This window comes from Chlorocebus sabaeus, chromosome 19 (assembly GCF_047675955.1).
Source record: "Chlorocebus sabaeus isolate Y175 chromosome 19, mChlSab1.0.hap1, whole genome shotgun sequence".
Classification (NCBI taxonomy): domain Eukaryota; kingdom Metazoa; phylum Chordata; class Mammalia; order Primates; family Cercopithecidae; genus Chlorocebus; species Chlorocebus sabaeus.
The window spans coordinates 28,537,592-28,561,026 of NC_132922.1; the positions used below are offsets into that span (position 1 = coordinate 28,537,592).

The 23,435-nt window shown below is 48.6% G+C and overlaps 1 protein-coding gene, 1 long non-coding RNA gene and 1 gene segment (V, D, J or C); 1 reads left to right on the forward strand and 2 right to left on the reverse strand.

The window, feature by feature from the left end:
* The window catches only part of LOC119618181 (immunoglobulin lambda-1 light chain-like), a 384,505-nt gene that overhangs the window by 82,344 nt on the left and 278,726 nt on the right, over window positions 1-23,435 (reverse strand).
* On the reverse strand, window positions 2,154-17,688 carry LOC119622528 (putative POM121-like protein 1). The gene is given in 7 exon segments (XM_073007102.1): window positions 2,154-5,953; window positions 5,955-6,344; window positions 13,641-13,705; window positions 16,606-16,709; window positions 16,895-17,037; window positions 17,426-17,506; window positions 17,617-17,688. Coding segments are annotated over 7 exon segments (1,761 nt in total). The 3' UTR covers window positions 2,154-5,047.
* On the forward strand, window positions 18,726-21,790 carry LOC140709136 (uncharacterized). Its single transcript, XR_012089528.1, has 2 exons — window positions 18,726-19,215; window positions 20,671-21,790. It is a non-coding gene; the product is annotated as an uncharacterized lncRNA (long non-coding RNA).

Here is a 23,435-nt window from a genome sequence, read left to right on the forward strand (position 1 = left end):
ACCTCCGCATGGGGCCATGGGTGTTGTCAGCCACCTCCCGCCTTGGCCTCAGTAGCTCAGCCAGCTTACAGGGGAGCTGCCCTGGGCTGGAGATGGGCGTGCAGCCTGGGTCCTACTTGGGTACTAAGTGCAGGTTGAGTAGACCTGGCTACATCCACTGGGCCACAGGTTACCCACATCAGCCGTCAGCCTCAGCCTCACCAGGAGAGCAAGGCTCACACAACAAAGGCTGCCTGTGGCCAGTGAGGAGGCTGAGCCCAGCCAGAATCTTTCTCGAACTCCGGGGATGTGGCTCTGCTCGTGAGCTGCCTGGTCAGCTCTCTCGGGGTGAGAGGGGCTTGTCACACGGGCCCCTGCCTGCAGTGCGACCCTTCTCAGCTTCTCTCAACAGTCCTGCCTGGGGAGTGTCACCGCCACCATGACCATTTCCCTGACACTGCGAGGGTGTGGGGACGTCCTGGGTAGAGACAGGGTCCGTGGCAGCAGCAGGCTCAGGGGCGCCCCGCACTGGTGGGCTGGGGACCTGGCAGAGACCACACCAAGGGCTGGACAAGGGGACGAGCCTCCAGCCTGGCCTCTCCGCAGGCCTCAGCAGCCCCTCCCACAGGCAGAAGGGTCCACACTGGGTTCTGCCCTCCTCGCGAGTGCCGTGTGCTGTTCCACCCAATCTGGTGTCTGCAGGCGAGGCGAGGGTTGCCGCTGGCCTGTTTCTTTTTTTAGTAGAGATGGAGTTTCTACTAAATAAAGCCACCACATTATTTAAATATAGCAAGAGGCTGGGCGCGGTGGCTCACACCTGTAATCTTTGAGAGGACGAGGCAGGCAGATCACCTGAGGTCAAGAGTTGGAGACCAGTCTGGCCAACATGGTAAAACACTGTCTCTACAAACAAATTGAAAAAATTATCCCTGTGTGGTGGCACGTGCCTGTAGTCCAAGTTACTTGGGAGGCTGAGACATGAGAATCCCTTAATCCCCAGAGGCAGAGGCTGCAGTGAGCTGAGATGGCGCCACTGCACACTAGGCTGGGCGACAGAAACCGACCTTGTCCCTAAATAAAAAATGTGGCCGGGCGTGGTGGCTGATGCCTGTAACCCCAGCACTTTGGGAGGCCGAGGTGGGTAGATCACGAGGTCAAGAGTTCGAGACCAGCCTGGCCAACATGATAAAACTCTGTCTCTACAAAAAATGAAAAAATTGTCCCTGTGTGGTGGCAGGAGCCTGTAGTCCCAGCTACTTGGGAGGCTGAGGTATGAGAATTGCTTGAACTGCGGCGGCAGAGGCTGCTGAGCTGAGATGGCGCCACTGCACTCCAGCCTGGCCGACAGAGTGAGACCGTCTCTAAATAAATAAAAAGATAAATGTGACCAGGTACGGTGCCTTATGCCTGTAATCCCAACACTTTGGGAGGCTGAGGCAGGTGGATTATGAGGTCAGGAGTTCGAGACCAACCTGGTCAAGACAGAGAAACCCCATTTCTACTAAAAATACAATTAGGTGCGGTGGCCGGCATTTGTAATCCCAGCTACTCGGAACACTTGACGCAGGAGAATTGCTTGAACCTGAGAGGTGGAGGTTGCAGTGAGTGGAGATTGTGCCACTGCACTCTAGCCTGGGTGACGGAGCAAGACTCCATCTCAAATACATAAATGGACGCCTGTAATCTTAGCACTTTGGGAGGCTAAGACAGGTCAATCACCTGAGGTCAGAAGTTTGAAACCAGCTCCAGCAACATGACAAAACCCTATCTCTACTAAAAATACAAAAATTAGCTAGGTATTGTGATGTGCACCCGTAATCCCAGCTACTTAGGAGGCTGAGGCAGGAGAATTACTTGAACCCAGGTGGTGGAGGTTGCAGTGAGCCCAGATTACGCCACTGAACTTCAGCCTGGGAGACACAGCCGAGACTCCCATCTCAAAAGAAATCAAGAAATAAAATACAAAATAAAAAAATAAATGTAGTAAGATGACAGTCATGCCGCAGAAGTATGCTAGTCCTATCCATGTAGTGAAGGCTAATTTCATAAACAAATATCACAAGAACTTTTATACCCACCCCGAAAGAAAGCCCCGATTGCCTTCCAAAGAAGCAGTACATGGACTGACGCATGGGCTGTCCCAAACAGCTCTGGAAAGATAAACAGACAACAGAAAATGACACGCTAAGCCCTTGAGGCCAAAATGCCCTTCCCCAGAGCAGCTGCCAGAACACAGGAAGCAGGATCGGGTTGGGGGTCACTTCTGGGTGAGGGGGAGAACAGTCAGACCCGGGGCAGGAGTGTTGGAGCCTGGTCGGCCTCACTGGAACAGAAGAGAGCTGCTTCGTGATGTTCAGCTGACTGGCAGAGCCTTGCATAACCCAAGTTCTCACAGTACAGAGAGGCCAGCCAGTGCGGGGACAAAGACAGCACACACTGAAATGTTTTCCTGGAAGACGGGGCCCAGTTGCATCTCTCAAATGGGACCAGATTAGAAGGAAGACCAGCTGCTTTGGGCAACCGAGGCCACTTCTGGATGAGCTCCCAAACTAGACGGTGCCGAGGGCCCTGGACCTGGCAGCTGGGCTGGACATCACATGACCCTGTATTTCAGGAAACGGCATCTCAGCGCTTGTCTGGCGGGTTCTCCGAAAGAACCATCCACAGGCCATTTTTCCATTCCCCTCCTATGCACAGACTGGGCCGGGCCTGACCAGAATTCTCCCCCTTAGGGTTTTCAGTCACTGCCAAAACTTGAGCCCAGCAGTGAGGATGTGATGTTAAAATGTGACTCTGGGCCAGGCAGTAGCTCATCCTTGTCAATTCAGCTAGTGCTTTCGGGAGGCTGAGCTGGGAGGATCAATTGAGGTCAACAGTTCAAGGCCAACCTGAGGAACATAGATCTCTACAAAGAAATAAAAATAAAAACTAGCCTGCTCTGGTGACATGCACCCGTAGTCTCTGCTACTCAGAAGGCTGAGGTGCCTTGAGCTCAGGAGTTCAAAGCTGCAGCTCTGATGGTGCCACTGTATTCCAACACGAAAGAAAGAGTGAGACCATGTCGTGAAAAAAGGAACAAACTAGGCATAAAAGAAACATACCTGAAAATGGCCGGACTGACCCCAGTACCTCACGCCTGTAATCCCAACACTTTGGGAGGCTGAGGTGGGTGGATCACCTGAGGTCAGGAATTTGAGACCAGTCTGGCCAACATGGTGAAACCCCATCTCTACTAGAAGTACAAAAATTAGCCGTGCGTGGTGGTGGGCGCCTGTAATCCCAGCTATTCGGGAGGCTGAGGCAGGAGAATCACTTGAACCCAAGAGAGGGAGGTAGCAGTGAGCCAATATCATGCCATTGCACTCCAGCCTTGGTGGCAAGAGCCAGACTCCATCTCAAAAAACAAAAATAAAGAAATAACAGCAAAAAAACCCCAACATACCTGAAAATAATAAAAGCTGTATATGACAAAGCCATAGATAACCTACTACAGAATTGGGAAAAGTTGAAAGCATTTTCTCGTAAACAGGAACAAGATGAGGATGCCCGTTCTCACCACTCCTATTCGACATCGCACAATCAGGCAAGAGAACACAATAAAAGGCATCCACATTGGAAAAGAAGACATCAAATTATCCTTGTCTGATGAAGATGTGATCTTGGATTTAGAAACATGTAAAGGCTCCACCAGAAAACTCCTAGACCTGATAAATAAATTAATACAGCCATTTGCAGGATACAGAATCAACAACAACAACAACAAAAATCAGCAGCATTTCTATACACCAATAATGGTGTGGTTGGGAAAGAAATTAAGAAGGCAATCCCATTTACAATAGCAACAAAATGGAAAACCGTATGCCACAGAAGAAATTTTACCAAGGAGGTGAAAGATTTCTACAAGGAAAACTACAAAACACTGAGAAAATGTTTAAGAGGAGAGAAAGAAATGGACAATCATTTCATGCTCATGGTAGGAATTCATAGCATCAAAATGACCACACTGCCCCAAGCGTCTAGAGATTCAATACAACCCCTACCAAAATACCAATGTCACCACTCACAGAATTGGAAAGTCCTAAAATTCACAAAAAAGGACTAAAAAACAAAAGAGCTCAAAGACCCAAAGTCATCCTCAGCAAAAACAGCAAAACTAGAGGCATCCCATTTCACTGCAAATTACAACCACAAAATGTTTGACAAGTACATAGTTACCAAAATGGTATAATCCTAGCATAAAACTAGACACTTAGATCAATGGGACAGATGAGAGAGCCCAGAAACACAGCCACATGTTCACAGCCAGTTGATCTTTGACAGAGCCGACAGAAACACACACTGGGGAAAGGACACCCTCTTCAATGAATGGTACTGGGAGGGTTGGGCAGCCACATGCAGAAGAACGAACCTGGACGCTTATCTCTCAGCATGTACAAAAATCACCTCGAGAGAGATCCAAGACTTGAATGTAAGATGCGAAACTACAAGAATATTAGAAGGAAATCTAAAGAAAACTCTCCTGGACTTCACTCTAGGCAAGGAATTTATGACGGGCTCAAAAGCCCAACATGGAGAAGGATGAGCTGGACGATGGCCCATTGGACCTGTGTCCAGCAGAACCCCTGACAGCGCACGAGGGAGCCTTAAGAGGCCAGGTTCCTCCTTGCTGTGCCCACGCGGGAAGTGGGGTTGCTTGGGTCAGAGGCCGGCCCAGACTTGCACGTGCAGCCTGCCTCATTTGCTGTGGCACTGGGTCCCTGACTTGCAATTGGGGGTGTCTGCTTAAATGGTCCCCCAGGGATGTGATGGAAAGTAAAGACCAAAATGCCACCCAACAGAGTTACTCCCTGTGCCAGTTCCTGCAGTCACCAAGGATGTGCTCAGCCTGGGGGGCCCCTGGTGTTCAGGCCCCCTCATGCCCCATTGTCATGGGTGGTGCTCGGGGCCTTTCTCTTTACCTGTTTTCTTCTGAGGGAACTCAGAGCTGGGGCTGGCTCTCTGCTCCCAAAGCCCGTGGGCGTGGCTGCAGGGCTGGAACTGGCTCCAGAAGTGCCAGGCCTTGGGCTTCTCAGGAATCAGTGAGGTGACCTGAGTCCTGGGAGTGGGAAGAGGTGGCAGAAAGGGGATCTGAGTAGAACAGGGAGCCTGGTGGTCTGTGCTTCTTCCCAGACACAGGAGCTGTAGAGGGAGCCTCTGCAGCAAAAGCTAGGGGGACCAGTGGGCCCCGGGAGTCTTGGGACTTGTCTCTCTCCTGCTGTGCATCCATGCTCAGTGCTTCAGAAACAGCAGGGAGACCACAAGTCCCAGTTTCAAGTAAGGACAAAGTGTAGGAAGGCCGTGAGGGTCTGCAGTCCCAGATGGCCTTGGCCTCACCCCGCAGTACACTGTTGATGCACTGGAACGCCGCCTCCTTCTCCAGGTCCAGGTCTTCGGCAGTGACCCGGAACCCCAGCTCTAAGGGAGGTGGCAGCATCAGAGGCTCCCCTTGCCTGCGTGGCAGCAGGGGAAACTTGCGTCTACAGGGCCTAGAGGCCTGGGATCTGGGGGAGCCATTCCTGGGGGCGAGTGTCTGCCCTGGTGTTGTATCTGCCACCTTTTCACACTGGGTGTGACCCGAAGGGACAGCCTGAGGCCTGTCCTCACTCACTGTCTTTGAGGAACTGAGGATCAACTGACAGTGGGATGAGGCTGGCCCCCTCCTCCTCTTTAGCCACGGGAAGCCTCCCATGGAGCTGTAGGAGCTCGAGATAGCATTTCGTTTGGTGCACGAGCCCGTCCAGGAGGTCTGGGCATGGAGGTCTCTCTGCAGTGGCCCAGGCCTGGGCACAAAAGGAGAGAGACCTCCATTGTCCCGCAGGGGCTGAAATGCAGACCGTGCATCCCTGGTGACCAAGGGGACCCTTCTCTTATCAGGGTTCTCTTGGACTCTGGGGTCCTTGTCCTGCTCAGGCATCCCTGCCCCGCTCTCCTTAAGGTCCCCTCAACACGATCTTCCCTGGACACGAGTCTGGGGACAGCTGGGTGTTGTACGTCCCAAAGGGGTGACTCCCTGCTCCTGGGCCCCACACAGATTCCTTGTGCTCAGTGCAGGGGCTGAGCTGCAGGACGCCCTGGAATTTGGAGCACACAGCACTGGCTTGCTGTGGTACCTGTACAATCAAATTGAAGGCAAGATCACCAGGAAGGAACGCAGGGCTTGAAGGATCACGGAAAACCTTCTTGGAGTTGTCTTGACACCACTGATGCCAAGTGTCTGGATGCTTGTAGGATGGCCTGCCACTCTGTCCAGGGACAGGAGCAACGGGGAGATCCCACAAACAAAGTGAACTGGGGGATGGGCTGAACGGGCTCCAGGCAACTGAGCCCTACTGGCAGGTCCTCAGCCGCAGGCCGCGACAGGAATAAGGGGCACAGAGAGCCCAGGTAACTGGTTCTGGGAGCAGTGGGGTACGGTTGGATGCTCGAATTCTCCAGAGCTGAGCTCTGAGCGTCCTCATGAAGCTGCCAACTCAGTCAAAGCCTAAAGCAAGCAGTTTCTTCTGTTGCTGGGCAATGCACCTTTTAAACCTGAGGGAGTTGGGTGTGTGTACAAAGAACAGGTGTGAATGACAGAGTGACCTTAACGGATTAGCGCAATTGTGCAAGGCACCTGCTGGCAATGGCAGGAGGCTGGACGGTTGTGGTGGGGGGGGGGAGGGGGAAGGGGTCGGCACAATAAGTACAGGAAGGAGACACGAGCGCACAAAGGTCACAGGAAAAACAGGCGCCCACAATGACTGCAGATGCCCCCCCACCCCCCGTGGATCACTGAAGGTGTTATATCCAATTCTCCTAAATCTCCAGATCTAATAGGCAGGATATAAGCCAAGAGCTGTCAACCTCAGCACTACTGAGATTTGGGGATGGCTAATTCTTCAGAGGAGGAGGGTTGTACATGGTAGGATGTTTAGCAGTGTCCCTAGCCTCAACACACCAGGGGTCCTAGTCCATATTATGCAAAATACGCTTTAGTCCCTGTGCGAGCTCTCCTTCAGTTATTCCCTGGAGTCAGGCCTGGCTTGCTGGATTCATTCCTTTGGTGACTCCTTCCACAACAGTCCTCAGAGGCCTCATGGGTGGAGGTTGTGCTGGGAGCCAGGGCCTCAGAGATCAATCAAACTTCATTCCTTCCCCCCGTGCCCAGGAGTTGCACTCAGGCTCAGGCGCAAGGGGACAAACAGGTACAGACCTTTGTGCTTTAGGGGGCACAAGGTCCCACGGAGGACTGCTAGCTACTGTGATGCCCTTTGGTCCAATTACACTCTGGTGCATAACTTTCTTCCTGCTCTGATTTAAGTAAAGTCACTCCCCTCAGGCAGGGTCAGGGACCTATCAGTCTTTTCCGACTGTCACACCCCTTCCTGGGGCAGAAACTCTGTGCTATGGCCTCGGAGCTGTGTGAGTTTGGGTTGCTCCGTCCTTCAGCAAATGACTTCTGTGAATGTTTTCTGTACAGTAAGAGCTGTCCTCTAATCAAAAGAGCCAGGTCTCACTGAAGGAGGACTTGATGTCAAAGCTGAGGAGAAAAAAAATACAAGATGAACGCAAAATATCCTGTTATACAGAGGAAAACAGGTGCTCACTAAAAGATGGAGCAAGCTGGAAGGACACAGGAGCCCATCTGAAGGAGTTCCCAATGACCAGAACTGAAAGCATCCTAGCTAGAAAGTGAGTATTGATAGTATTAAATTAGAAGCCATATAATAAAGTAAGTATCAGCAAGTCTATACAGATATAAATAACTGAATGAATAAACAAGTAGAAGAAGGGACCATTCATCCTTACAGAAGATTTCCAACGGATAAATGTAGAAAGACTGAGGGAAATAGAGAATCACATTGAAGCAAGAAATACAGGAATCACTGTTGGAGACGACAATCTTCCGAGGAGGCTAAAATCTCTATGCAGAATTCTAAGATGCAGGATATTGACATAACCTCAACATAGTGTCTCCAGAGTATGCCTCACCTATTAAAGTTAACACCAGCGGGCATGGTGGCTCACACCTGTAATCCTAGCACTTTGGGAGGCCAAGGCTGGTGGATCACCTGAGGTCAGGAGTTCGAAACTAGCCTGACCAACATGGCAAAACTCAGTTTCTACCAAAAATACAAAAATTAGCTGGGCATGGTGATGCACACCTGTAATCCCAGCTACTTGGGAGGCTGAGGCAGGGGAATTGCTTGAACCTGGAAGGCAGAGGTTACAGTGAGCCAAGATCCCACCAATGCCCTCCAGCCTGGGCAACAAAAGGGAAATCTCATCTCAAAAAAGAATAAAAGAAACTGTGGTATATACACACAGTGGAATATTATTCAGCCACAAAAAAATAGCAACGTTCTGCCATTTGTAGCAACATGGATGGAACTGGAGAACAGGATGTTAAATGAAATCAACCAGGCACCACATGTTCCCACTCATACCTGGGAGCTAAAATCATTGATTTCATAAAGGAAGACAGTAGAACAGTGCTTAGCAGAGGCTGGGGAGGGCTGGAGAAGGGATAGGGAGAGACTGTTCAGTGTGTACAAAGCTACAATCAGGAGGAAAAAGTGCAGGTGTTCTGTTGGAGACTGCAGTTAACAATAGTGTATATTTCAAAACAGCTAGAAAAGAGTTTTGAGCGTTCTAACCACAAATAATAAATGTGTGAGGTGATAGACATGCTAACTGCCCTAATTTGGCTGTCTTTTTGTTTTGTTCTGTTAGGTTTTTGAGAGTTGGAGTTTTGCTCTTGTGGCTCAGGCTGGTTGCAATGGCACGACCTCTGTCAGGGCAACCTCCGCCTCCTGGGTTCCAGCAATTCTCCTGCCTCAGCCTCTGAGTAGCTGGGATTGCAGGCATGCACCACCATGCCTGGCTAATTTTTGTATTTTTAGTAGAGACGGGGTTTCACCATGTTGACCAGGCTGGTCTCAAATTCCTGACCTCATGAGATCCGCCTGCCTCGGCCTCCCAAAGTGCTGGGATTACAGGTTCAGTCACCGCGCCCAGCTGATTTGTCTGTTACATAGTGTATGCATGCATCAAAGCATCCCTCTCTACATCAGAAATACAGGCAATTATTATGTGTCTGTTAAAAACAAACAAGAATTTTGATCTAACCAGGTGCTAGAAAAGATGTGGATAAACAGGATCATTCACATACTCCTAGGAAGAGGTGTAAAATAATACAATTGCTTGGAAAACTATTTGCCATCGTCTTACAAAAGTTATACATTCACTCAACTTCAACTCAAAAAATCCAAGAGAGATTCTTGTGCAGGTCTTGGAGACATGTGTAACAATGTGCATAGCAACACTGTCTGTGATAGAAAAAACATGTGAAGAACTTAGGTGCTCAACCCGACGGGCAGAGCACAGGTGCCTAAGCTGTAGGACACTTAAGCAATGGGGAGGCCACTCACTCAACTCATCAGGGAAAACTGGGTAATGACAGCACATGTCAGGACATGGTGAGTCTCAGACACAAGGTTGAATCAAAAAAGCAATTCTTCAAAGACAATAGATAACATTATTTCTTTGTACAGATTCAAACTATAAATGGAAATGGAACTTGATGTTGTTTATGGATCAATATATATGTGAGTAATAAAACTCCTTAAATAGATCATGAAAATCACAAAACCATGCAATTTCCTCTGAGGGGAAGGCCGGAGAATGAGGCAGACAGCTTATCACTGCCAGCAATGTTCTAGTTTGGAGGTGAAGGAGTTTTGTAAGTGTTTATGTTACTATTCATCAGTTAATGAATGAATTGGACCTTGGAATCAAGGCCAGTGGTCTGAGGAAAGCAGCCATGGTCCAGCACAGGCCTGAGGGAACCATTCTCACCGCCCACAGCATAGGCAGAGCCTCTATGGTAGGTAATAGATCTGAATCCCAAACCACTTCACAATCTTCCCCCAGCAACACTCTATTTTGATTGACCCTTAAAGGCGGAAAAGCCTTCCCAAAGCTCAGACAGGCATGTCTTCTAGTGAGAACCACAAAAGCCAAGCCAAGTTTGGGTACTGTAGACACTACCCTCTAGTGAAATATATGAGGACTATCCAGGTAGAAATAAGCTGAAACAAGCTCCCCAAGCAGTGTACCAAGTATATAAAAATGAGCAAGCATTAAACAGCAAACAATAAAAAAAATGAGAACCACAAGTCATATGGATAGATCAGTGTTCCCATCTATGGGCGGGCCACCTACTGAAAGTGGCACAGGATCCAAATACATTCTAAACATTGTATGAAGACTTAAATTTTTCAGATAAAGAAACCATGAAAGCCCCAAAGTGTGGCTTCAATATCATTACTCAGCTAATATCTGCTCTCTGGCTTCAGCTCTGGCCTCAGCCTTTGGAAGGCCAATTACAAACAAAATGCCCACTTAGTGTCATTTCTGGGGTCTCTGCACTTGCATATGGTCAAGTGATCATTTTGGTTACTGCCACATCTAACCAGCATAGCAAAGAGGGAGGTCACTTGTATTAACTCTTAACATTGAACATACAGTTGCAAATATTCTACACATAGCTTGGGAAATCTCACATACTTTATATTTTGAGGTATAAAAAGTTTGTAATGCACAGGTATGATGCTGCAATAATGAATAGTTTGGATCATTAATGTTATGTATAAGACGGCTAAAAACCTTTAAAAAGAAGAAATTGAAAATTTATACATATGAAAAAGAGAATAAACTTGCCAAATAGTCTAGGAAGAATATTCTATTCTTTTTGGGTTAACAACTATCAATTAAATTAAATTAACAACTATTAATTCAATTTTAAAAATTCAGTTAAGAGTCTATCAATTCTATGTTTTGTAAAATTCTTTGGTACATTCATATTTGTCATATTAAAGTAAATAATCTTTTCACAATTGTATTTGAGTTTTAATTATTCAATTACAACTAAGCCATGAGTCTTCCAAGAAAAAAATCCTATTTTGCAAAACTCTTCGCATCTTGTAAAGATGAATTAAAACCAGAATGTTGATTTTACCACATCAAATTATGATAGAAAAATTCCAAACATATATACTACAACATCAACAATTAATTATCATTCAGTCTAGATACAATAAAACATATTTAAAAGCTGGAACAAAGGAAGAAATGTTTTAGAGAAAAGCAAAGTACCCAAAACAGTTTGATCTCACCAACCAAACTTCAGAAATCATAGACTACACAAATGCCTGCGGCACATGCTTTTCATCATGTCCAGTCCATTTACAGGGAATGAAAACTGTTGTCCAAATGACCACTTGAGATGATCACAATTCAACAGTGGAAGATGAAATGCTCAACTTTTGAGAGTTGACCAAACGACGAATCATAGGAACAGCATTACCTTTGGAAAACATGTTCCTAAAGATAATTTTCCTGAATTATATTCTGTCACGGACCATGGATCAGAAAAATGGTAGCTTTAAGTGTGCTGTTTCTAAATCATGTATTTCAGATATTTGGACAGGCAGAACTAAGCACAGCAGAGTCTTTTTAACTTAACATCATTATGAATTAATGATGAATTCAGTGAGGATTCTCTGCTGGAAAATCTGATTGAAGAAATAGCTACAGACTGGAAAGCCAGTTTTTAAAATGTCAGTGTCATACGATTTTCATCAACAGTAGAACAAAGAAGATGAAGGCTAAGAATGGGTTAAGAATAGCCAACACACCAGGCATGGTGGCTCACAACTGTAATCCCAGAACTTTGGGAGGCCAAGACAGGAGAATCACTTGAGTCCAGGATTTCAAGACCAGTCTGGACAACACAGTGAGACCTCATCTCTTATAAATTAAAAAAATAAAAAAAAATAGCAAGCAGCCAGGCGTGGTGGCTCATGCCTGTAATCTTAGCATTTTGGGAGGCTGAGGTGGGAGGATTGAGCCCAGGAATTCAAGAGCAGCCTGGGCAATGTGGCAAAACCCCATCTTAAAAAAAAAAAAAGAATAGCAAACAGAGTTGGAGGCTTCATGAGCATGCAGCCTGTGTCATGGCCCAGGGCCCTGGCTCAGAAGAGTCCCTGGCTTCCTTTAATGCTCTCCTGTTCCCAATTTGAAATTCTTAATAATTTTTTTAATCAAAGGCTCTGCGTTCTTATTGCCATGGGACTCACAAACTATGTATGTTTGTCCTGTGGACGGTGATTTGTTCACATTCCTCAGATTGGTGTTCAGGAATTCACTGTGGCACAGCAGAAGGTAAGAAATTTTGGCCAAAGAAAAAAAGCCAGTTGCATCATCCTTCATCAGTCAAGACATCTGACAGCAAAGAGCCTCTAGAGTTGCCTTGTCAGGTACTTTTGCAACATGTTCAAACACTACAGAATAGCAGCCATCATATGCTTAAAAGGCTACTTAAACAATAACCACTACAAAAGTCTTAATTCTATAGTTTGCAGAACTTAGTACCTGTGATCTATCCACCAGAACCTAGCAAGGAAGTAACTGAACTAAAAGTCATCTTGAGAATCCAAATATTTCTCATGTGATACCTGCCACAGAGACCCTCCTAGCCTTCAATTCCAGTGGAGATGCTGAAATTCAAGTGCATTTAAGGAAAACTGAGAGGCAGATGGCCTCAACTGTTACCGTATCTTAACACCCAGCCCTTTAGTGTTATGTGAAAAGTTGCCAAAATGTAGGCAGATGCCATTACCTATAGAAATGTAAGTTCGTGTAAAATCTTTTCTGAATGCATGGTCATTTTCAGTGTGTTTTCACAACTAATGGATACTAAAAGTGCAATTATCTTGAGGAGAGGTCCTGAATCTTTTTGTTCTGTTTTGCTAAAACACTAGGAACCACTTGTCTAACAGTCTTGCTACTTCAAAGGCAGGTCCTGGGACCAGCAGCATCGGTATTATTTGGGAGCTTATTAAAAAGGCAAACTGTTAGGCCCCACTACAGATCTGCTGACCTGGCTTGGGAGCAGAGAGAGAAATAAACTAGCGGCCTCCCAAAGTGCTGGGATTACAGGTGTGAGCCACCGTGCCTGGCCTACTGTCTATTGACTTTTGACAAAGGCACGAAGAACACACCAAGGGGAAAGAACAGTCTATTCAATAAATGGTGCTTGGAAAAGTGGCTATTCATACGCAGAAAATAAAATTAGAGCCTTATCGTATACCATGCCCAAAAATCAACCCAAAATGGATCAAAGACTTAAACATTAGGCCTGAAACTGTAAAATTACTATAAGAAAGCACAGAGGAAAAGCTCCATGACACTGATCTGGGCAACAACTTTTTGGGTATGTCCCCAAAAGCACAGGCAACAAAAGCAAAAATAAAAACAGGATGGCATCAAACTAAAAAGCTTCTGCACAGTAAAAGGAAAAAGTAATGAAGGAGACAACCCACATCGTGAGAATAAGTATTTGCAAACCACACATTAGATAAGGGGCTAATATCCAAAATATATAAGGAACTTAACTCAACAGCAAAAGAACAAATAAGCCAATATAAGAATGAACAAAGGAACCAAATACATTTTTCCAAAGTAGAAACATACAAACAGCCAACAGGTTCATGAAAAAATGCTACCTGGGAGCAGTGACGTCAGTATTATCTGGAAGTTTGTTCAAAAGGCAAAATATCAGGCCCCACTGCAGACCCACTTACCTGAAAGCTGCATTTTGACAAGATTCCCAGGTGATCCATATGCACGTTAAAGTCTGAGATGCTTACTATAGACAGCAAGTACTGAAGAAGCTCTGGGGCCCAGAACTGACTGGTAGCAACCTAAATCTTTAGGAAAATGCAAACTAAAGCCACAGTGACATAACACCTCCCTCTCATTAGAACAGGTTTTATGAAAAAGATGGAAGGTTAAGTGTTGGCCAGGATGTGGAGAAAGGGGAACCCTAGTACACTGCCGGTGTATAGTACAGCTGCGATGGAAAATGGCATGGACGTTCCTCAAAACACTAAACATAGAACTACCGTGTGAGCCAGCAATCCCACTTCTGAGAATATATCCAAGGGAACTGAAATCAGTGTGTTCAGGGATATCTGCACTCCCATGTTACCTGCGGCCCCATTTACAGGAACCAAGATGTGGAATCTGCCTAAGTTAATCAGCCTAAGATGAATGCATACAGAAAAGGCAGTGCACATGTACGATGACATACTATTCAGTCTTTTTTTTTTTTTTTTTTGAGACGGAGTCTCACTCTGTCGCCCAGGCTGGAGTGCAGTGGCCGGATCTCAGCTCACTGCAAGCTCCGCCTCCCGGGTTTATGCCATTCTCCTGCCTCGGCCTCCCGAGTAGCTGGGACTACAGGTGCCCGCCACCTCGCCCGGCTAGTTTTTTGTATTTTTTAGTGGAGACAGGGTTTCACCATGTTAGCCCATGTTAGGATGGTCTCGATCTCCTGACCTTGTGATCCGCCTGTCTCGGCCTCCCAAAGTGCTGGGATTACAGGCTTGAGCCACCGCGCCCGGCAACTATTCAGTCTTAAAAAGAACAAAACTTGGCTGGGCGCAGTGGCTCACACCTGTAATCCCAGCACTTTGGGAGGCCGAGGCAGTCAGATCACCTGAGGTTGGCAGTTTGGGACCAGCCTGACCAATATGGTGAAACCCCATCTCAACTAAAAAAAAAAAAAAAAAGAAAAAAATTAGCCGAGAGTAGTGGCACGTGTCTGTAATCCCAGCTACTCAGGAGACTGAAGCAGAACTGCTTGAACCCAGGAGGCAGAGGTTGTGGTGAGCTGACATCATGCCATTGCGCTCCAGCCTGGGCAAAAAGAGTGAAACTCTATTTAAAAAAAAAAAAAAAAACACCAAAAAAACCTCTTTCATTGGGAATGACATGCATAAATCTAGAGGACATACTGCTAAATGAAATACAAATACCACAGACAGACAAATACCACAAAATCTCACATGCATGTGGAATCTTTTAAAAGCTGAATTTGGGCCAGGTGCCCTGGCTCATGCTGGTAATCCCAGCACTTTGAGAAGCTGAGGCAGGTGGATCACTTGAGGTCAGGAGTTTGAGACCAGCCTGGCCAACATGGTGAAACCCTGTCTCTACTTAAAATGCAAATATTAGCTGGGCACGGTAGCGGGCAACTGTAATCCCAGCTACTTGAGAGGATCAGGCAGGAGAATCGCTTGAACCCAGGGGACGGAGGTTGCAGTGAGCTGAGATCACGCCACTGCACTCTAGCCTTGGCTACAGAGTGAGACGACATCGCAAAAAATAAAAAATTTAACAAAAAAAAGAAAAAAAAGGAAGAAGAATGATGGTTACCAGAACTGGCGAGGTGGCAGAACAAGGGAATGGAGACTTCCTCTTCAAAAGATACAAAGTTTCAGCCAAGCAGGAAAAAAAGTTTTGAGGTCTATTGCACAGCAGGAGACTATAGTCAATAATAATGAACATTTCAAAATAACTAAGAGGAATTTCAAGTGTATCACCATAAAAGAATGCCAAGTAAGTGAGGTAACAGGTATGTTCATTAGCTTCACTCAATCTTTCCATATTCTATTGTTAAGTTAAATTTGGTCTAAAACTGCCTCCACAATTCATATTAGCACCTAACTGGAAACAGCTCTAAAGTCCAGCCATAGAAGAATAGATGGGCAAATTACGGTACATTTGTACAAGGGAATACTACTCAGCAACAGAAAACACAGCAACACCAAGAAATCTCAGAAACATCATCTACAAAAGAGTACATACTGCATGACTCCCTCTATGAGAGATTCTAAAAGAGGCAAAACTAGTCTATAATGACAGAGGGCAGACCAGGGGTTGCCTGGGGCTGGGTGGGGGAACTTCCAGCAAACGAGTCACAGGGATTTAAGGTTATGGGAATGTTCTGCATCACGATTGTGGATGTGGTGCACACACATTTCTGAAAATTTTGTGGACATGGACACCCCCGCCCTCATAGAGAGGCTATTCTCATGACAGAATACAGATGGTACATATCAGATTATTAATTTCTCTTCCTCAACTTGCAAAACTTCTGGGGTACAAGAGAGATGGGCAGGTGACTGTGGGTAAGAACAATTCTACAGGAATGGGAGAGACCCAGAAAAGGTAGAAACAGTGTCAGCATCCTAATTATTAATATCAGTTTGTTGTTATTGTTTTTCAGATGGAATCTCGCTCTGTTGCCCAGGCTGGAGTTCAGTGATGTCATCTTGGCTCACTGCAACCTCTACCTCCTGGATTCAAGCGATCCTCCTGCCTGAGCCTCCCGAGTAGCTGAGATCACACCCAGCTAATTTTTTTTGTATTTTTAGTAGAGATGGGGTTTCATCATGTTTGCCAGGCTGGTCTCGAAGTCCTGACCTCAAGTGATCTGCCTGCCTCCGCCTCCCAGACGGCAACACTAAGGTTGCAGAGCTCAGGAGTCAGTCCTGCGCCCCTGCCTCCACCCTCATGAGGTTCCCCTGACCCCCCAGGGCCTCAGCTTCCATATCTGCACGTCTGGGAGAGAAAGATACCATCAGGGAGGGCAAATCATACCTGGGAAGGGCCAGACTCCAGCAGTTTCAGCAGTGGCTGAAAGATCATGGTTATTTTTGCCATCATTACAATGGAATGTCCACTCCCCCTAGCCAGCTCTACAATACTCAACACCAATGTCCAGCTGCTCCACGTGGATGCGTTGGGAAGAGAGCACAGACTTCTTGGCTTGGCTCTGGTCACCAGGAGGGGTCAGGGAGGGACACCTGCCAAGAGGATGGGGGAGGGAGCCCACCACTCAGGAATGCAGGGGCAGGACGTGGGACAAAGGGCTGCCTCCACCCACCAGTGGAAGCCTGACCCTGAGCCTAAAGAAACTGGCCACCAATGTGCTGACCCTAGGGCCTGAGGACAGGTCCCTGAGTGGACCTCTTAAAGAGACAGTCCCAACATTCCAGGGCACGGGAGAACTCTGGCCATCTGGCAGCTGGAGGGGAGCGGGAAGGGCACAGCTGTCTGAGACCCATGAGGCTTCCCAAAAAGAGGTTCCAGGCCTAAGAAGCCACCAGTGCTCACAGACTCCTGGTTGCCAATCTTGCCAGGGCAAAAAGGCAAGTGAAGGAAACCCTCTTTTCATGGAGCCCTCTGCCTTGCAGTGAGTTGAGATCCCCGCGGGAAAGCTGGCTTCCGCTCATCTAGAATGAGCAGGGAGGACTCCATCAGGCCTGGCTCTGGCTCCAAGCTGGGCAGCAGGCCAGCCCCAGGCTCCACCAGCCCCTCTGGCAGAGGAGGGCCCTCAGGAGGCAGGAGAACATGATTCATGCCCTGCTGGAATTTGTTGAGCCTGCCAAGATTTGTAGCTCCTCTGAGGAGATCAGGTCCTGCCCCGATCAAAAGAAAAGATAGATGAGAATACTATAAATAGGCCGGAGTCACCCAGCTGGCCTCAGGGATGCAGGTGGTACATGTTCTAGGTTCTCACGAAGCTAAGAAACTCCAAATCCAGGTTGACATCGTGGTACACCACCACCTGCTTCAGGGGGATGCAGGGGACGAGGAGGAGCTATTGGCACAGCGTTCAGTTCCAGCAAGTTCCGACTTCTGCTAAAATTGGTTAATTGGCTGCTTTACATGATTCAGGGCACACAGGCTTTTCTGTCAGAGTTCACTCACTTGCACACCCAGAAAAACGGACTCGGCTTGCTTTTTCCTAATGTTTGCCTCTGCGGAATCAGCAGTGGACATGTGAACTGGGGCTTCTGTCCCTGTCATGTGAGGAAGACAGGCAGGGAGCACTGTGCAATGAGTCAGGAGGCCTGGTGGGGAGCTTGGGCATATCTGGGCCTCAGTCTTCTCCTTTTTAAAATGGGGTACAATCGTCTCCCGTGGTTGATGTCATAAAATCCCACAAATGCAGTCTTTTTTTTTTTTTTTTTTTTTGACAGTCTCACTCTCTTACCGAGGCTGTAGTGCAGTAAGGTAATCTTAGCTCACTGCAACCTCTGCCTCCCGGGTTCAAGCGATTGTCCTGCCTCAGCCTCCTGAGTAGCTGGGCCACTATGCCCAGCTAATTTTTTTATCTTTAGTAGAGACGGGGTTTCACCATGTTGGCCAGGCTGGTCTTGAACTCCTGACCTCATGTGATCCACCCGCCTTGGCCTCCCAAAGTGCTAGGATTACAGGCATGAGCCACCATGCCCAGTCACACAAACTTAGTCTTAACCACAGACGTTGATTATCTGCTGGTTGTGGAGGTCAGAGGTCTGAGATGGCTCTCTCTACATGTGCTAACGTCACGACGTCTGCCATGCTGGGGTCAAGTTCTGTTGAAAAGCCAGCGCTCATGGTCTGCCAGAGCCCAGGATGGGGCTGTGTGGTCAGCAGGAGGGTGAGGGATCAATCAGCGTCACTCCTGGTCAGGGTGTTCTCGGAGGGAAAGGGGGACTTTGATCAAGTGGAAGCCAGGAGTATGCCCAAGACTGGCCTTTGAGGGGTACCCACTGTGACCCCCAAATCCTCATCACACTTCAGAGATGCTTCCTAGGGCCAAGACTGGGGGAAGGCTGCTTCATTTCATCTGGGCCATGCACCACTGTTGTGGGCCTGCCCTGTGCTAGACTCAGGGCCTAAGTTTTCAGCGTGTGACCTGCCCTTGGTGAGTCCTATCTGCTGTGCTGGGGAGACATACACACACACATACTTGGTCAAACACTGTGGAGCAAAACCAAGGGACAGGTCACTCCAGAGACAGAGTGAAGCGGGGTCCAGAGACAGAGTGAAGCGGGGCTGTCTGAGAAAGCTGTCCAGGGTAACTGGGTTTTGAAGGCTCACCAGGCAGATGACAATTCCAGCCAAGGGGAAAAATGTATACAAAGACATCAAGGAATCAAACGAAGTCTCCGTGTGGTAGGGGAGGGTTTGGCACTATAAACAATTTAGTATTACTTAGGGGTGAAATCGCAGGGCTGGACAGGGGGGTGGGAGATGAGGCCAGAGGTAGGCAGGGTTGGATTAAGGGGTCTGGCCTTCAGACTGCAGGCACTGGGGATTTTCAGCTGTGGAGAGACAAGGTCAGCTCTGCATTTGACAGCATGAGTGGCTGGGGAAGAGCAGGGGTTGGGGAGGAGACCAGCTGAGCACAGAACCAGATGTCCATGCTGAGATGTTGCCAGAGGACACAGAAGAGGCGACTTTCCACCCTGAAAGGATGTCTGCCCAGCACAACACACAGGACACCAGAACCCCCACACCACAACTCTGGACAGCTGAGAGGTGAGTCACTCCAAAGTCCCAGCCGGGAGCTTCTTTGATGGAGGACGGGGCTACCGTCCCCAGGCTGCCAGTCTCAGACAAGACAGTTCTTGTCTTTCTCATAGTCAGCAATTCCAGCATTTGAGAGTCACTCCTTTGACTAACCCTGCTCACCCACCCGCAGTGATGAGGGGAGAGCTGGGCTTGGCAGAAGTGACCTGGAACCGAGTTCCAGGCTAGCTGTTGGTTAGCATGCACTCAGGAAGAAGCTAAATCTCTTTGTTTCTGCCTCTGTAATCGTGGACATCTGGCTCCTTTACTGTGGCAATGCTGCTGGGTGAGGTCCCCCAACCCATATGGAGAAGGGGCTCAGAGAGGCCCCTACTCCCGCATCCTGTTCAGGTGAATATGACTGTCTTCTGCGATCAGCATGGGGACAGCAGTGGGAATTATTAGAGCAGTGAGGTGGTTGCCAACACCTACCCCATCAGGCCGGTCTTTCTCCTCATCTCCCACCGTTACCTCCTGCAAGGGGCTCTTCTCTGGCCAGTGAGGTGAAGTCCAGAGGACCTCGAGGGCTGGGGAGGCCTACCCTTGTCCTACCTGCCTTCACTGCAGAGCAGGGCAGTCAGGGCCAGTCCATGTGGCAGGTTCTGGCCCATGGGATGGGCCCAGAGCCAGGCAGCCTTTCTCACCTGGTCTGCCTGGGTGGGCTGCTGGAGGCGGGGATGGCATCTTCAAGGAGAGGACTGGAGGTGAGGCTTGCCGAGGGGAAGGCGGACCTGGGGCAGGAGGAACGGATTCCACAAGCTTCTGGGAGGTGGACTGCAGGGAATGTGGGATCTCCCCAGAAGCCAGACATCCCCCTCAGGAGCTGGGCTGCTGTGGGGGAGATTGGTGAATCACGTCTTGGCCATGGCCCAACAGGGTAGAGCGTTGGCTTTAGTGTAAACCTGAATCTCTCTCTACTTTTGCATGGGGTGTGGAAATGGTAACTGGGACTCTTCTGGGAAATAACAGGGGGACAGACCCCATATTTCCAAGAGTCCAAAAAACTCCACCTCCCTCACACGTCCAGAGAAGGTGCAGTTTCTCTCCTTTGCCTGGTATCCTCTGAGTATCTCCTGAGCCCCTCCCGCTGGGCAGTGGGCACAAAACGAGGCCAGGCCAGTGACATTAGACCCCAGATCCCTCCCCTCCTCCACTGTCATCTCTCCAGTTTCTGGGTGCTTGAGGGAACAATGTGGCTTATGTGGCCGCCTGGTGACAGGGGTTCTCAGGGCCTCCAGCCCAACTCTCTGCCTCCTCATCCTTCAGCCTGCTGTACTCTGGAGGACCAGTGTCTGGCTGTCCTGGCTCCCACTGGCATTGGCAGGTGGGGGGCTGGCGACAGGTCTCCTGTGGACCCAGCCTGGCCTCAACTTGCCCCAGAACCTGGACCCTCAATCCGCTCCCCCTGTTCCCATGACCCTGCAGGCCCCAACAGTCTCCCAGCCACTTCTGGGTCCCAGGAATGCCAAGCCCCTGGCCTCCAGCTCTCCGACCACATGAACCACCTTGCACAGGCTGCTGCTGGAACAGCCCATGAGGCCATCTCCGTCTCGGAAGCAGAATTCTGACATGGACCCAAAAGCTTTGTGGCTCTCTATTGAGCTGATGGCCCAGGAAGCATCTCGATTTTAGAACAATGGCACTGGATGGGCAGAGCTGAAGAAATGTTACATTACCAGGACCTGCGAGGGTGGGCCCAGCAGCTGGAAGACCCCTGGACCCAGGGCAGTCTTCCCGTGGGGCCATGGGGAGACTTCTTCCTCTCTCCTTCAACATGGTCTCCGTGAGTCCCTCCCTGCCTTTTCTCTTCTCTAAGCTGCTTTCTCTGCTTTTCCAGGCACCCTGTCATCGGCCAGAGCTCCTGGGCTCAATTCTCTCCTCAGTTCAAATGAACAGCTCCTCGTGAATGAGAATCTTGTTTCTAATTCCCAGTTCCCAAGCTGGCCCAGGGTGTGTGAAACATCCACACGGTCAACTCATCAGAGTCGGACAGGGTCATGAGAGTACACACAAAGGTGTCCACCAAGTGGTGCACAGGGCCTGAAACCCAGCCTGGCCTGGCTTACCTAGCCAGGCTACCTGATGTGGGCCAGTTGCTGCTGGGAAGGGCCCTGCTCAAGTGCACACAGGCACAGTGGCAGCTGATGACAAATGGCTCCACTCCTTCCTGCCTTTTGCAAGGCGACATTTCAGCTCATCAGAAGGTGGGAGCTATTTCCCCATCCTGCAATCTGGTAGATGGCCTTATGATTTGTTTTGACCAATACAGTGAGGCGGAAGTAATACCAGTTCTGAGGCTAGACCTTACATGCACTTCTGCCCTTCTGGAGACCTGCACTAGAGGATGAGAGACCACATGGACCCAAGAGCAGCTGCTCCAGCTGAGGTCTCAGAAATGTGAGTGAGCCCAGCTAATACAGTTGAGCCATGTTGCCAACCCTTACTGACCTCAGACTCACAAATGACTTCATCTCAGATCAACAGAACCACTCAGTGGGCCTGGAGGCTCATGAAAAATAATAAATGGTTGTGTTTTCAGCTATTACATTTGGGGGAGTTTTGTTACATACCAATAGATAACTGATACAGACATCCCAAAGACTATCCCCTGAGTGTCACATACTAAAAATATGACTGCAGAAGCAGTTATCAAAGAAGCGAGGTCTCACTGAGACTCAAATAGAGACCCCCAACTGTGGCTATGACCTCTCCAGAGAAGACTCATGGTGGTTAAGATGCATAGACAGAGTCTGAAGGCAAGGTTCACTGTGCAGCAGCCAATCTTCAAAGATGGCCACAGGGAACCATGCCTCCCGGTGTTTACACCCTTTAGTCCCCTCCCACACGGAATCTGGACTGGCCCTAACCCTCACATTAACCAACAGAATGCAGTGAAGTGCCACTGTGCCAGTTCTAGGCCTAAGCCTTAACAAGACCCAGAAGCTTTGGCCCTTGCATTCTCAGAATACTGCTGCCACCTAAGAAGTCTGACCATCTTGATGGAGAGGGCCCATCCAGAGGGCACTGAGGGTGCAGACGAGTGATAAGTCATCTTGGACATTCTGCCACCATCTGATGGCAACTGCATGAGACACCACAAGCAGAAGAACTGCCCAGCTGAGCCCAGCCAACCCACAGAACTCTGAGAAATAACAACGAATTGTTGTTCCAAGGCATGAGGTTGTGGGGTGGTTTGTTATGCAGCAATATGTAGCTGGTGCACCTCCACTTACCAGCGAAGCGTTCTTGTGTGAGTCATTTGCATGAACTCTACTGCACTTTGCAAATGGGGGTGATTCTCATTAATCTAGGCCAGGAAGGTCTACCTCCTCACCCTGGGTATCACGAAGAGCAGCTTCAGAATGACACTTTAGTTCCCTCTTACAAAGCCATAAAGGTTTCAGAAATGTGGGGTTCAGTCTCAGAGAACCCAGTAATGTATCTTCCAAAATACATCTGAGAAGGTCCCTCCCCTTCTGAAGGGTCCTGGGCAACTCCTCATCTCTGGACCTTTCCAGGTCTGCCCTGCCCACCAGTCAGCCTCATCTCTCATCCCCCACTGGCCCATTCCCCAGCTTGTACATTTGGTAAAGTATGATTTGGTGTTCTAGCCACAGCTCAAATGCTGCCTCCTCTGACACCTTCCCTGTCCTCTGGGCAGGCTAGGGTGCTCTTCCTGTGTTCCCACAATCACAGCCATCATGCACTACAGCTGTCGCTGTCGTGTATTGTCTCCCTAATGATGACCCTTTCCCTAATTATGACCCCAGAGAGCCAAGACCAGCTCCTTCCACCATGTGGCACTGAGCGGAGGGCCAGGTGCAGAGCGAAGATCAATAAATATTCGTAGTTGAATGAGGCCGAGGCCAGGGCTGCCTTCAGGGGAGCAGCATCTTCTACGGAGACAGCCCCACCCCCAAACACGGACACAGGTAGCAAGGCTGGGCTGCGGATGAGTGAATGTGGACAGTATGGGTCTGAAAGTGCCTGAGACGAGAGGAGGAGGGTGTGAGGGGCTGGAGAGCCCTGAGGACAAGCAGAGCTTAGACCTGTCTCTGAGGATATGTGGGATTGCTTCCTGTTGCACTCAGACATTTCTATTAATTTTGGTCATCTGCAAAGCAGCCCATTAGGTTGTATCAGTGGTACCTAAAAGGGAGAGGAAATCTGGCAGTTTTCTAGGTTATGTC